This window comes from Lissotriton vulgaris, chromosome 11, assembly GCF_964263255.1.
Source record: "Lissotriton vulgaris chromosome 11, aLisVul1.2, whole genome shotgun sequence".
Classification (NCBI taxonomy): domain Eukaryota; kingdom Metazoa; phylum Chordata; class Amphibia; order Caudata; family Salamandridae; genus Lissotriton; species Lissotriton vulgaris.
Window position 1 is genome coordinate 111,932,577 of NC_141699.1, and position 14,235 is coordinate 111,946,811.

At 51.9% G+C, this 14,235-nt stretch overlaps 2 protein-coding genes across 3 annotated transcripts in view; both read right to left on the reverse strand.

Moving 5' to 3' along the window:
- LOC147679076 (uncharacterized) overlaps positions 1–4,325 on the reverse strand; it is a 41,210-nt gene extending 36,885 nt beyond the window's left edge. The window contains exon 1 of the mRNA XM_086944660.1: positions 4,263–4,325. Within this exon, the coding sequence (XP_086800786.1) occupies positions 4,263–4,325 (63 nt within the window). The remainder of the gene's footprint in view (positions 1–4,262) is intronic.
- LIMK2 (LIM domain kinase 2) overlaps positions 1–14,235 on the reverse strand; it is a 345,031-nt gene that overhangs the window by 39,915 nt on the left and 290,881 nt on the right. For both annotated transcript variants that reach the window (XM_086942843.1, XM_086942844.1), the window contains one exon: positions 8,083–8,240. In XM_086942843.1, the coding sequence (XP_086798969.1) occupies positions 8,083–8,240 (158 nt within the window). The remainder of the gene's footprint in view (positions 1–8,082; positions 8,241–14,235) is intronic.

A 14,235-nucleotide genomic window follows, 5' to 3' on the forward strand; every position in this document is an offset into this window, starting at 1 on the left:
ATTGTCTGGTTCATGTGGAACTGTGAGACTACTTTGGGTAAGAATTTAGGGTTAGTGCGGAGCACCACCCTGTTAGCATGTATTTGGAAGAAAGGTTCTTGGATGGTGAGCGCCTGCAGCTCGCTCACCCTCCGCAGCGATGTAATTGCTACTAGGAACGCAACCTTCCAAGTCAAGAACTGGAGCTCACAAGAGTGCAGTGGCTCAAAGGGAGGACCCATCAGCCTTGTAAGAACCACATTGAGGTTCCATTCTGGAGCTGGTGGGGTCCTTGGTGGAATGACCCTTTTGAGTCCTTCCAGAAAGGCCTTGATAGCAGGGACCTTAAAGAGTGACAGGTGCTGCCTATTCTGGAGGTATGCTGCCATGGCAGACAGGTGAATGCGGATGGAAGAGTACGCTAGATTACATCGATACAGGTGAAGGAGGTAACATATGATGTTCTGAATGGAAGCATCTAGCGGGTCAATGCTGTGGTTCGCACAGTAGATGACAAACCTCTTCCATTTAGCCGCATAACAAGCTCTCGTAGTGGGCTTCCTTGCCTCCCGAATGATGTCCATACAATCGGGGGGAAGATTGAGGTAGCCAAACTCTAGGACTTCAGGAGCCAGATCGCCAGGTTGAGCTGTTGCGGATCTGGGTGCTGAATGTCGCCATGGCTCTGCGTCAGAAGGCTGGGAGTGAGATGAAGCCTCTGATGCGGTACCACGGAGAGTTCCAGAAACGTGGTGTACCATGGTTGGCGAGCCCACGTTGGAGCAACCAGGATGAGCTTCATCGAGTGTTGCCTGAGCTTGCGTGCCACCAGCGGTATCAGAGGCGCTGGTGGAAAAGCGTACGCAAATCTGCCTGACCAGTTCATCCACATCGCATTGCCCTGTGATTGGGGGTGTGGGAACCTGGCGGCGAAGCTTTGGCATTTTGCGTTCTCCTTTGTGGCGAACAGGTCTATCTCTGGATGACCCCACCTTTGGAAGTACGGTTGGAGTACTGATGGATGTATCTCCCACTCGTGCATCTGATGGCTGTGCCTGCTGAGCAGATCTGCCATTTGATTGTCCTTGCCCGGGAGATGCTCTGCCATGAGGAAGATGTTCCTCTGAATGGCCCACTTCCACATGCTCTGAGCCAGGTGAGACAGCTGTGGAGAGTGTGTACCTCCCTGCTTCTGGATGTAGTACATGGCCGTCATGTTGTCCGTCCGGATCAACACGACCTTGTTGCACAGATGTACTTTGAACGCCTTTAGGGCCATGAAGATTGCCATCAGTTCCAACACATTGATGTGCATCTTCCTTTGCTGAAGTGTCCACAGTCCCTGCACAGTGTAGTGGAGTACATGGGCTCCCCATCCCTGGAGAGAGGCGTCCGTCGTCAGGATGATCTGTGGGACAGGCTCCTGGAATGGTCGGCCCTTGCAAAGGTTTTGTGGATTCCACCAATGCAGAGAGTTGTATGCCCGACCGCTCACCAACACTAGGTCTGTCAGTCGCCCATGAGCCTGAGTCCACTGACGTGCAAGGCACTCCTGAAGCGGACGCATATGTAGTCTCGCGTGCGGGACAATGGAGATGCAGGAGGCCATCATGCCTATCAACTGCATGAACACCCTCGCTGGAAGCGAGTGTTGGGGTCTGAATCGTTGGATCAGCGCCTGGATACTGGCGATTCTCACTGAATTTGGCTGCGCAGTGGCTGCCAGAGTGTTGATAGTCGCGCCCAGATACTGTCGCACGTGGGCGGGCTGGAGATGGGACTTTGGGTAGTTCAGAGAGAATCCCAGATCGTGCAGGAGGTGAATGGTGCGTGACACGTGGTCTACGCACTGCTGTTCCGTCTTTGCCTGAATAAGCCAATCGTCCAGGTATGGAAAGACATGGACGTGCTGGCGACGGAGATGCGCCGCCACCGTCGCTAGGCATTTTGTAAAAACTCTTGGTGCCGTGGTGACCCCGAACGGCAGGACCCTGAACTGGTAGTGCTGGTCTAAAATCCTGAATCTGAGAAACCTTCTGTGGGAAGGATGCAGGGGAATATGAAAATAGGCATCCTTCAGATCCAGCGTCGCTAGGAAGTCCCCCTGTTGAAGCAGGGGAAGCACCTGCTGCAATGTGAGCATATGGAAGTGCTCCGAGTTGATGTACCAGTTCAGTGGCCTGAGGTCCAGGATCGGCCTGAGTGATCCGTCCTTTTTGGGGATTAGGAAATACAGGGAGTAAACCCCCGTTCCCCGTTCTTGCAATGGAACGAGCTCTATTGCCCCTTTTTGCAGCATGACCAGAACTTCTTGCTGCAACAAGGTCAAGTGCTCGTCGGACATAGCACGGCTTCTTGGCGGTATGTCTGGTGGAATAGATGTAAGTTCTAGACAGTACCCGTACTGGATAAGAGACCTCACCCACCTGTCCGTGGTGATGGATCTCCACGCCGGCAGGAACTGTTGGAGTCTCCCCCCGACAGGTGTCGTGTGATCGGGGGGAAGTGACAAGACGTCACTGCTTGTTGGTGGTGGTGGACCTGGATGCATTGTTTCCACGTCCCCTGCCTTTGATATTGTTGCCTCTGTAGCCACCCCTGCCCTTGTTGTTGTTATACGAGGACTGGGAGCCACCCTTGTAGTATTGCGTGGATTGGGATGCCTGGCCCCTTGAGGTGCCTCTTGAGTAGGAGCGGCGAAAAGAACCACCCCGAAACTGCTGGCTTTGTAAAGCTCCCATAGATTTGGCAGTTTCAGTATCTTTTTTCATTTTTTCTAGGGAGGCATCCACCTCTGGGCCGAACAGATGGTCAGGATTCACTGTCTGCCCCAATATTGTGGTCTGTATGTCGGGTTTGAACCCTGAAATACGAAGCCAGGCATGACGTCTAAGTAGAACACTTGTATTGATGGCCCTTGAGGCAGTGTCAGCTACATCTAGGGCACACTTGATGGACGCATTTGTAATAAGTTTACCCTCCTGAATGAGCATCTCCCCCGCCTCCTTATACTGGTCAGGCAAGTGTTGAAGGATGGCCTCTAATGTGTCATAATGGGCCCTATCATAACGTGCGAGCAGGGCTTGAGTGTTAGAGATCCTCCAGATGTTTGCTGCCTGTGCAGCAATGCGTTTGCCTGATGCCTCAAAGATTTTGGACTCTTTGTCAGGGGGAGGAGCGTCACCAGTCGTTTGCGAATTTGCCCTTTTTCGAGCGTTGGAAACCACCAGGGAGTCCAATGGCAAGTGTCCCTTAATATAAGTGGGATCCGTGGGCGCCGCTTTATACTTCCTGTCGATGCGAGGATTGACCACCCGCGCCCGGGTGGGCTCCTTGAACACCTCCTGTGCATGCTTCAGCACTCCTTTAAGCATTGGAAGCGTCTTGACTTGCTTTTCGGCGACTGAGAAGGTGTCGACCAAAAAGTCCGCATCCACTGGATCCGAGTGGAGCTCGACGTCATGGTTCGCCGCAGCTCTCTCTATCAGTGCATTGAATGCCGCCGAGTCCTCCGTCGGGGACGTCTTTGCGGCGAAAAGTTGAGTGTCTTGCCCCGACTGCGGGTCGTTTGCGTCGTCGCCTGCTGTCCAGGGCACCTGCTCCTCGTCCGGATCCGAGTACGCCGGATAGGTGTACTCGGCCTCTTCCTCGTCGACGTCAGGCACGGGGGAATGGGCCGGCGAGTGTTCCAGGGCTTGTGGAGACAGTGGTTCCATCAGAGCCGAAGAGTCCGCAGAGTACTTTTTGCTCTTGAGCGGAATCTTAAAAGGTTCCAAGGTCGGCTCCGATGTAATCTTCCTCTTGAGGAGCGATAATTTTCCCGTGTTGGCGTCGATGTGCACCTCACGACGTTCTTCCGCCGCGAGCGGCTGGAGCCGAAGCTTCGACACCACCAAGGCAGCCTTCGGCGACAAGATGTCCTGAGAGTGTCTGCTCTGCTTAGGCGCGAAGGCTTTCGGCGCCGACTTGGGAGGAAGGGTAAAACGAATGGGCGTTTGCCCCTTGGCAGGCTTCGTCGTGGGCCTAGGCCCCGCAGGGTCCTGGCTGGGAACCACAGACTGCTGGATCCGCCGTAAGGATTCTCCCACCTTCTTGGTAAGGGACGCCGAGGGCTCAAACGACTCGAGCGACTCTTCGTCTTCGAGAGCGTGTTCGACGGTAAGCCTCTTCTTCGGCGCCGACGCCCCATGGCCTGGCGCACTGTCGGCGTGACGCTGTTTAGAAGCCGTCTTCGGGTCCGCGACCCCTTTCGGTGCCGACGCAGCCGCGTCGGATGTCTTCACCTTCGGCGCCGACCCAGATGACTTTGGGTCGGCCACTTTTGCGCGGCTCCTCTGGTCAGCCATTTTGGCGTGGCTCTTCAAGTCGGCCATTTTGGGTTTCGTGGAAGTTGACGCCTCCAGAACCTTTTTCACCAGCGCCACTTTTGGTTTCGGTTTCGCATCCGAGGGTGCGAGACCAGTTGGCTTCACTTTCGGTTTCTTGTGAGAAATGTCCGTGACCGGGCCCGGAGGCGGGGACGTAGGACTGGTCGTTAGATCTTGGGTAAGGCCCGAAGGCGATCCCTCGACCTGGGCCGTATAACGGGGAGTAACCCCGGAGTCTTGTTGGGGATGCTCTTCGTCCGAGCTATCACCCATTGCGGGACAAGCCCGGTCGTCGTCCCCTACCTCGTCGGAGACTTCGTCATAGGCCTCATCACCCGCGTCGCCGGTCTCTTCTTCGGACGCGGGGCCGGAGTCCGATTCTTGTACGTCGTCTTCTCCCTCAACCGATTCCTGGAAGATATCATCAGGTGGGGGTGCCGAAGCCGACAATTGAGCCTGGAGCCGATTAGCCCGGCGAATCTTCAAAGTTTTCTTGCTCCTAAATTTGGAACACGCCATGCAAGTGTCCTCACGATGATCCGGTGACAAGCATGTATTGCACACTGGGTGCACGTCAAGATGAGAATACTTTGAGTGACACAGCGGACACTTTTTGAATGGCGTCCGCTCCATAGCAAGAGTGTAGTGTAGGCCCGTCCGCGTCGAAGCACGTGGAGGGGCAGTAGGAGATCGGAGCTGAGAGTCAGTAAGTAAACCCGAACGCAACAATACCGACGCCCAGCCTAAAGACCTTTTGGTCTCGAGAAAAGTAGAACAAACTATCGGTCCCGAGAGAGGGTACCGAAACACATCCGAACCCGATGGCGGAAAAAAACAATCTGGGGATGGAGGCGATGCCCATGCGCACTGTAGTCCAGGGGAGGAGCCACCTATCTCGTGATACTTCGAAGACTCTTCCAGGACAACAATGTGCAATCATCCGGACCCAACACTAGGTGGCGGACTATGCACAGATATGAATTCAGCAGCCCACATGCCTCGAACAGTGTGTGATCACAATGGTGAAGCTTTGCAGATGCTTCTCCCACTACCAAAAGAGAATTACACCTTATGAAGAAAACACATGATATGCTACATAAGGGTGCTAAAACAAAATTCCCCAGTGGGCAATAAATCATTGGGTCTAATTAGAGCATTCCTGTGCTTAAGACTACTCTCAACATGGTTTATCATACTGGGGTTCAGGTGACAAAAAGATGTCATACTTGCAACTTTAGAAGGGAAGTTCCTCTGTATCAACAATGTGAAATGCACATGTTTCCCATCGTTCTAAACCCAAGAAGCAACACACAGTGTCTTGTATCCAAGGACACAGAAAACACTCCGTTCAAAGTTTTACTCTTTGGGAAAACACAGCAAATTATCAGTCAGAGGTTGCAGTGTACTTGCGAAGGGAGGGGATTCATGTGAACCCCTACTTAGAGGAATAGCTGGTAAAGGGAAATACCTAATATTCTTGTCTAGAAAACCTTTTACATTAATTGGATGTAAAAATACAAATGTGAATTTGATACCCAGCCAACACAAGAACTCTCTCAGGGTGATCACCTGAGAATGGAAGCCTTTACCACAGGAGAGGATTCTTTTATCTGTGCAGAAGGTTTACCTTTACTTGTCAACAAAAACTCCAACAGTAGGGAAGCGGATGAAAGAAGCTACAGTGTCTTGCAATTATAGAGCTCTGGCTGTCTGACTGAATCTGAGAGCGCAGCAAGAATGGCTTTACAATCAATGATGACAAAGTAGTATGGATTGGAAGGATCTAATGATGGTGACAAAGGAGTTAGAGAAGCCCTTACATGAACTGGTATACAGACAACATGAGGAGGCAGCGAACCTTGTAAGAATTAAAAACCCTGGTGATTATTACTACAGATACATCCCTGATAGGATAAGGAGGCAATATATTGGAGAGTTATTTTGAGTTATTTTGTCACCTCCAGCGACCAAGCTGACTTGGGATGTTTGTACAAGTTCTCAAGTTCTTTGCAACGGACGCAAAGGACAAGATGGTGCTGTTGCAGAACAAAAACATTACAACCATTTGCTGGATTGTAAAACAGGACAGAAAACATTTGCCCCAACTGTGCAGAAAGGTCAGAACTGCAGACACTGGGATCTGAAAATAAGGAAATAACTTAAGGCACAACACCCGGTGAGTGGAAAATGATCTGATGCACACACACTCAAAAAGAAAGAATTTTTTCCGTTCTAGCTATTTACAGGACTTGGCGCCAACCATACAGACTTAACAGCCACTGGAAACCGAAAATGCTACAATTATGAATCCAGGAATCCCGAAAGAGGGTCCATGGGGAATGCGCTATGAACACACTGGTAAAGTAAATTTGCTTATCCTTTTCCACCAATTCCAATGATACAGAACGTGATCAGAAAAATGGGATATCCTCGATGAGGAAGCAAATAGCAGCGCCCCATGAACAGAGGTATGATACTCATCTACTAGAAGCGTCTATATATGCTCCCTCTAAGCTTACAATTAGGGTATATCTCAGACAACTCCTAATGGAGCAGGGTGCAGTGACCTATGCTAACCAAGTATTAACAAACAAGTTACTTACCTTCCGTAACTGTAAGAGACAGATTAGTTATGGATTCCTCACCTTAGAAGTACCCCCAGACGTCAGACTGGATCCGGAGAATTTTTTCCCTCAGCAGTACATCTACGCGTCGATAGGTGGCATCAGTCTTCTCCGCATTTAACGTAACATAACATAACATAACATAACATACAAATGTGTTCTTAACTGCTTTAACCACTGACCCACAAGCCCACTAGGATACTACTCTCTACAAAATGTGAAACTATGAGATGTATGTCAAAGGAAACAAGTTACTCACCCTTAATCTTAGTTTTTCAGATAGAATCACATGCAAATTCTCTTTCCGTAGAGGTCAAAATACTAAACTATACATACACACACCCACAGAATTCGATCAAAAGAGGGCACAAAGCTTTAGACAAGGTGGAGCTGCATCTCAACGTTATACAGCAATTCAACTGCTCAAACTTCCTAGTCATTACCCACCTTGCCATGAAACATTTTTGTTAAAGGCAGCGGAAAAGAATTTTCGACTTCACCACTAGATGCTAATATGCATAACATATTAATCTATACCATCTCAAGCTCCAAAACGATTGTTATACACAAGTAACGAATTTCATATTAATTCAATGAACCATAGGATGAGTTTATGATGAGTGTGTTTGCATCAAAAAAATTCCTGTATAGGAAGTATAGAGGACCAGAGTATGCTGGCAATATACAGGGGACAAGTGCAGACTGTAATATAAAGAAGGCACATGCCTTCTGGGAAAGGACAGAGGATAAGAGCAAGGTGGAAAAGGGATGAGAAGGTATGTTGCGAGTGAACAAAGGCAAGTCTGATCTAGTGAATGGAAAAAAGATGCATGCTCAGAATAGGAACTGATGAGTGCATTCTAGGAACAGAGTGAAGATCAGAACATCCTGGGATTAGGCAAGTACGCACATCATAAAGAAGAAAGGACTAGTGAATGCTGGAATGGATAGCGGACAAGAGAAAACCTGGAAAGTTCACGGGCACACCACGTGCAATGGAAAAATGGCAAGCACATGCTTCAAAGTGATAAAGAACGAGGGTACGATGAGGTACACAAAGGATGTGGACATCAAGCTAGTGGACATCAAAAAAACTGTATGGGTATCCCTACCTGCTTTCAGGCTCCAAGTAGCAGCAGATCACAGCCAGGGGGAAGAAAGCAGGAGGACAGTCGCGGGGTACATACCGCTCCCAGAAAAGCCTGACATTGAGGCCAAAGTCCAGTGTGCGTGGCAAACAGTCCGGGTCGGCGTACACCTGCCCAATAATCTGAAAAAGGAACAGCATGATTAGGTAACATCTGACATGAGCTCTAATTGTGGTCTTCCAAGGTCGAGGCATGGGGGTAGTCTGACAAACCCTTCCCCATTACTCTGTTAGAGATGGCTACATTAAACAGTGAGAAATAAACAGCTAGATTGGTGAGTACACAAATACAGAGGTTAACAGTAGAACAAACACATTTGTGTTACATTGCTTCTTAAAGGTGTTGCGTCACTTGACCTGGGGTAAAATAAATGACAGCTTAGAATACAACTGAATGTAACCTGCAAGATAACTTCACATATTGTAGCAAAATAGTCCACTGTTCCCTGTTCTCATTTAAGTCTCATGGAATTTCCTAGGCTTTTGACTCACCCTCCCCCACTAATTGAATAAACTTCTACCCAGTGTTTGCAAATCACACTAATCCATCGGGAGGCCTCCTCACCCAATTGAGTAACTGAAGAACAAGTTACTTACCTTCAGTAAAGGTATATCTGTAAGAAACAGTTGTTAGTATTAGATTCCTTACCTTAGAATATCCCCAGGCGTCAGACTGGATCCGGAAACTTTTGCGTAGCAGTACCCTTGCGTGTCGGTAGGCGTCTTCTGCGGCTCCACGTCCGTCGTTGGTGCCGGGATGACGTCGCCGCAGTACATGGACGTCGCCCTCGCGCGCTGACGTCAGTTCTTATACACAACTTTTCCGCCCCAGAAACGCAGAGCCACGATAAAAACCAACACTGGTGCCAAGAAACTAGGGCCCTGAAAGGGGAAGACCTTAACCCTAGGTATTGGTTCGCAGAACGGGGAGGATGGGTGGGTCGGTAAGGCATCTAATACTAACTACTGTTTCTTACAGATATATCGTTACCAAAGGTAAGTAACTTGTTCATCTGAAAGAAACAGGTTAGTATTAGACTCCTTACCCTAGAATAGATACCCCAGCAATACCAACCCCAGTGGTGGGACTGCGAACCAATAATCACACCAGGAAGTCCTGGAGGACGGAACGACCAAAGAAGCCATCCCTCCGGACTTGGCTGTCCAGGCAGTAGTGTCTTGCGAATGTGTGCAGCGAGGCACACGTAGCTGCCTGACAGAGGTCCTGCAAGGAGACTCCCCGGCCCAGGGTAGTAGTAGCCGCCTTGGCCTGAGTGGAATGGGCCCTCAGCCCAACAGGAGGCTCCTTCTTAGCCAAAGAGTAGTAGGCCTTGATACGCAAGACGACCCACCGAGAGATGGTCCGCTTGTGCACTGCCCGTCCTTTCTTAGCGCCCACGTAACCAACAAAGAGTTGGTCATCCACCGGAACTGGCGTGTGCGATCCAAATAGAAAGAGAGCGAACGTTTTGGGGCCAGACGGTGGAGACGACCTTCTTCTTTAGAGGGATGCGGAGGCGGAAAGAAAGTGGGCAAGGTGATGGACTGCCCGATGTGGCAGGCTGTGACTTCCTTGGGCAGGAAAGAGGGTCTTGTCCGCAACACAACTTTGTCCGGATGGACAGAAAGGAAAGGAGACTTGGATGAAAGAGCCTGGAGCTTACTCACTTTCCTGGCAGAGGTGATGGCAACCAGGAAAGCAGTCTTAAGTGTAAGAAGACGGAGAGGACAGTTATGAAGTGGCTCGAAGGGAACACACATCACATAAGTTAGTACAAGGTTTAAGTCCCACTGAGGCATCACAAAAGGAACAGGGAGGAACATATGAGTGATGCCATTCAAAAACCTATTTACAATCGGGGACTTGAACAAAGAAGGCTGATCAGGTAGCATCAAGAAAGCGGAAAGGGCAGAAAGGAAGCCCTTGATAGTGCCCAGAGCAGAGCCCTGCTGGGCAAGAGAAAGAAGAAAGAGGAGAACCTCAGGAAGAGGGGCAGAAAGGGGATCCGCAGCCTTTGTTGTGCACCATGCCACAAATCTGTTCCACCTGCAGGTGTATACCGACCTTGTGGAGGGAAGCCTGGCTGCCAGAATCACATCACAAACTTCAGGAGGCAAGTCTAATGGCCTCAACTGTCGCAGATCAATCTCCAAGCCATACTTCTGGCCCAGGAACGCGCTCGATGGCCCCCTTGGCCAAGAGGGCCGTAACTTCCTCCTATACAAGTTGCAAGTGATCCCCCGACATGCGGTGTTACTGCGGTGGCATGGCTGGAGGGGTCGCCTCTAAGGGGAGGGAGTAGCCCCTTCTGACGATTTGCAGCACCCACTTGTCCGATGTGACAGTGCGCCAGTGGAAGTGGTGATGGCGAACCCTGCCCCAAACTGGCGTCACATGGGCCTGAAAGCTCGGACTAGGAGGGTTTTGAGGCAGATGCTGCAGGGACAGGTGTGGACTGGCCTCTCCGTTGCCCCCGACCGCCGCCACAGCGGTTTCCACGTCCGCCAATGCGCTGGATGGTAGTCTGCGGCCTGTGGCTGACTGGACGTGTGGGGGCGTCCCTTCCTTGGCCACGAAAGGAGCGAAAGGCAGCCGTTTGCTGACGCGGGCCGAGAGGCCCAAGGACTTGGCCGTAGCCCTGGAGTCCTTAAAGCGTTCAAGCGCATGGTCTGCCTTGTCGCCAAAGAGGCGATGGCCATCAAACGGCATACCCATAAGGGTGTTCTGGACATCAGCCAAAAAGTTGGCGGACCTCAACCAGGCATGGCGACGAATCGCCACCGTCGTTGCCATCGCTCTGCCCAGTGAGTCCGTGGTATCCAGCCCACACCAGATGGAATACCGTGCCTCATCTCGACCCTCTTGCTTGGGCGAGTTTAGTCCGGACCCCCTCTGGACATTGTGGCAGCACGTCCGCGACCGTGTCCCACAGAGAGTGGGTTTAACGGCCCAAGAGGCATGCGGTGTTGACTGACCGCAACCCCAAACTAAGGGAGGAGAATGCCTTTTTCCCGTATTGCTCATACCTCTTGGATTCCCGATCGGGGGGGAGCCGTCAGGAATGCGGTCTGGGAGTTAGAGGCCTGGATGACCAGGCTCTCTGGGAGGGGTGGGTGGACAGGAAGCAATGGTCGCCACGAGCCGGCCGGTGGCGTCTTGCCACGTTCCTATCTACAGGCTGACCTGTAGTGGGCCTGGACCAAGTGGCCATAAGAATGTCAGACAAGGCCTCATTAAACGGAAGCAGAGGCTCGGCTGAGCTTGCCTGTGGTTTAAGGACCTCAGTGAGGAGGGTAGTCCTTACGACCGCGACGGGGAGCTCCAGGCTGAAGACCTTGGCTGCCCGCGTCAACACCACACTATAGGCAGCCTCCTACTCCGGCGCCGGACCTGAATCAAGGGAGGGATCGGGGATGGCGCTGCCCGGAGGCGGCGCCGGAGGCGACACAATGGGGGCCGGCGTCGGCGAGGTCGTAAGGTCGACCGGCGACGATCCGGATCCTGCGGGGGCCTGCGGCGCCGGGACCGAAGTAGCCGGTGGCGTCGGGACTGAAGTAATCAACGGCGTCGGAGCCAAAGTACCCGACCGGCTGAAATCCCCAGTCGGGGCCGCTGGGCCCGAAGGCGCTGCGAAGCCCGACGGAGGAGTGAGCGACCTCATGGCCGTGAAGAAGGCCTTGATCTCCTCTGGCGTCGCGCTTTGCCCAGGGACCGACGGGTATGGAGCAGGCCGCGACGCCTGCGGCTCCGGTGGAGCCGCGAGGGCGGTGTCACCCGAACCCCCGGCTACGTCGCGCGAGCCTCGGGGGGGGGGCGGGAGTTGGAAGAGCGATGACGCCTCTTGTGCTTACCTGTGGACTTCGAGCCCGAAGACCGAGGACGACTCCCGGAGCTATGGTGGCTCCGACCCCGCGACCTGTCCCTCGACCTCCTTGCAGACCGGGACCTCGAGCGGCGCGGGGCCGACTGCCGGAGCTCAAGTCACTTGCGGGACCGCTCCAGTCTAGCTTTAGACGTCAGGGCCCGGCAGTTGGAGCAGGCCTTGTCGTTGTGGTCGAGGCCCAGACAGTGAAGGCATCGGCGATGGGGGTCGGTAACCGACATCAGTCGGTCGCAGTCGGAACAGGGTTTTAACCCGGGCATCCCTACAGGCACCGTCGGAGTGGATAGACTTCGAAAATGATCAAAAAATGATCGAAAAAGTTTAGTCAAAAATTTACTAAGGGTACCACTTTTACCAGATCGGCGTTTGCTGGTGCGGAAAAAAGAAGAACTGACGTCAGCCCGCGAGGGCGGCGTCCAAGTACTCCGGCAACGTCATCCCGGTGCCAACGACGGACGCGGAGCGCAGACAATGCCTACCGACGTGCAAGGGTACTGCTACGCAAAAGTTTCCGGATCCAGTCGGACGCCTGGGGATATTCTAAGGTAAGAAATCTAATACTAACCTGTTTCTTTCAGATACCCATTTACAATCGGGGACTTTAACAAAGAAGGCTGATCCGGTAGCCTTAAGAAGCAGGAAAGGGCAGAAAGGTAGCCCTTGATAGTGCCCAGAGCAGAGCCCTGCTGGGCAAGAGAAAGAAGAAAGAGGAGAACCTCAGAAAGAGGGGCAGAAAGGGGATCCACAGCCTTTGCTGTGCACCATGCCACAAATTTGTTCCACCTGCAGGCATATACCGACTTTGTGGAGGGACGCCTGGCTGCCAGAATCACATCACAAACTTCAGGAGGCAATTCAAATGGCCTCAACTGTCGCCACTCAATCTCCAAGCATGGAGGTGGAGACTGGACAGGTTCAGGTGGAAGACCGTCCCCTGCTGCTGCGACAGAAGGCCCTCCTGAAGAGGCAGACGAATCGGGGGATCGACAGACATGCTGAGTAGCTCGGGATACCAGTATCTTCGTGCCTAGTCAGGAGCCACAAGGATAACTTGGGCCCGGTCGCGCTTGATCTTTTTCAGCACTCTGGGCAGAAGTGGTATAGGCGGAAAGTCGTACAACAGACCACAGCTCCACTCGCGACAAAATGCGTCTCCGAGCAAGTGCCGCCTTGGAAATCCAACGCGCAGAACTGATGACATTGCGCGTTACTCTTCTGTGGCGAATAGATTTAACCAAGGCTCTCCCCACTGCTGAAAGAGGCCTTGCGCCACGTCCGACTTCAGACGCCATTCGTGATCCATCATGCACCGAAGGCTGAGTTTGTCCGCCCTGACATTCAGGGAACCTGCCAGGTGTTGTCCGGGGGCAGCGCCAGCACAAGACGCCGGAGACTCTCCAAACTGCGGCCTGCTTAAAACCCCGAGGAGGCCTGACCTAATGAGCAGCAAGGAAAAATATTCCTTGTTCAAATAACTGAGTGGATATAACAAAATCCACAACCACATACTACACAACTAGTGTAAGTATTCTTACTGTTGTTTTGTCCTGACGAAAGCTCCACAGACCCGGCTGGGTAAATACGGAGCTGAAACATGTCGACTATATGTTCTAAAAAATATACCTAGATCCAGTAACTCGATCTGAAAGTATACACCCAATTTTTATTACAAATCACACCCCCCTTTTCTCTTGAATAAAATGGTCACTTGGGTGAAGGTTTGCTTTTTAAAATAATTCTACCCTCCACATTCACCAAAAGTGGTAACAGCAAAATCCATTTCTGGACACTGCTACGCTGCTCCAGAGTGGTCCTCATGGTTTGAGGTTGGCATGCTACACGAATAGATTACCCAATGACGAATGCCAAACGTCTATGAGGGGCGGAGAACCAGAACATACCGCACTCACGAAAAATCATAGCGTTTATGAGGGTTTTCTATACCACTCCATGTAACGTAGTTACAAGTGTCCTAGTCTATTTCTTGATAATATATGTTGAACCACCAGGGTCACGCCCTGATGTTCCAGCCACTGCCAGAGGTGTAGAGCCTCCTGGCATAGGGACCACGACCCCACCCCACCCTGTTTCTTGCAGTACCACATGGCGGTGGTGTTGTCCGTGAACACCTGCACTACACTCCCCCGGACAGAGGGGAGGAATGCCTTCAGTGCAAGCCGGCAGCTCCAGAAGGTTGATGTGGAGCCAGGACTCCGCCAGAGACCAGAGGCCTC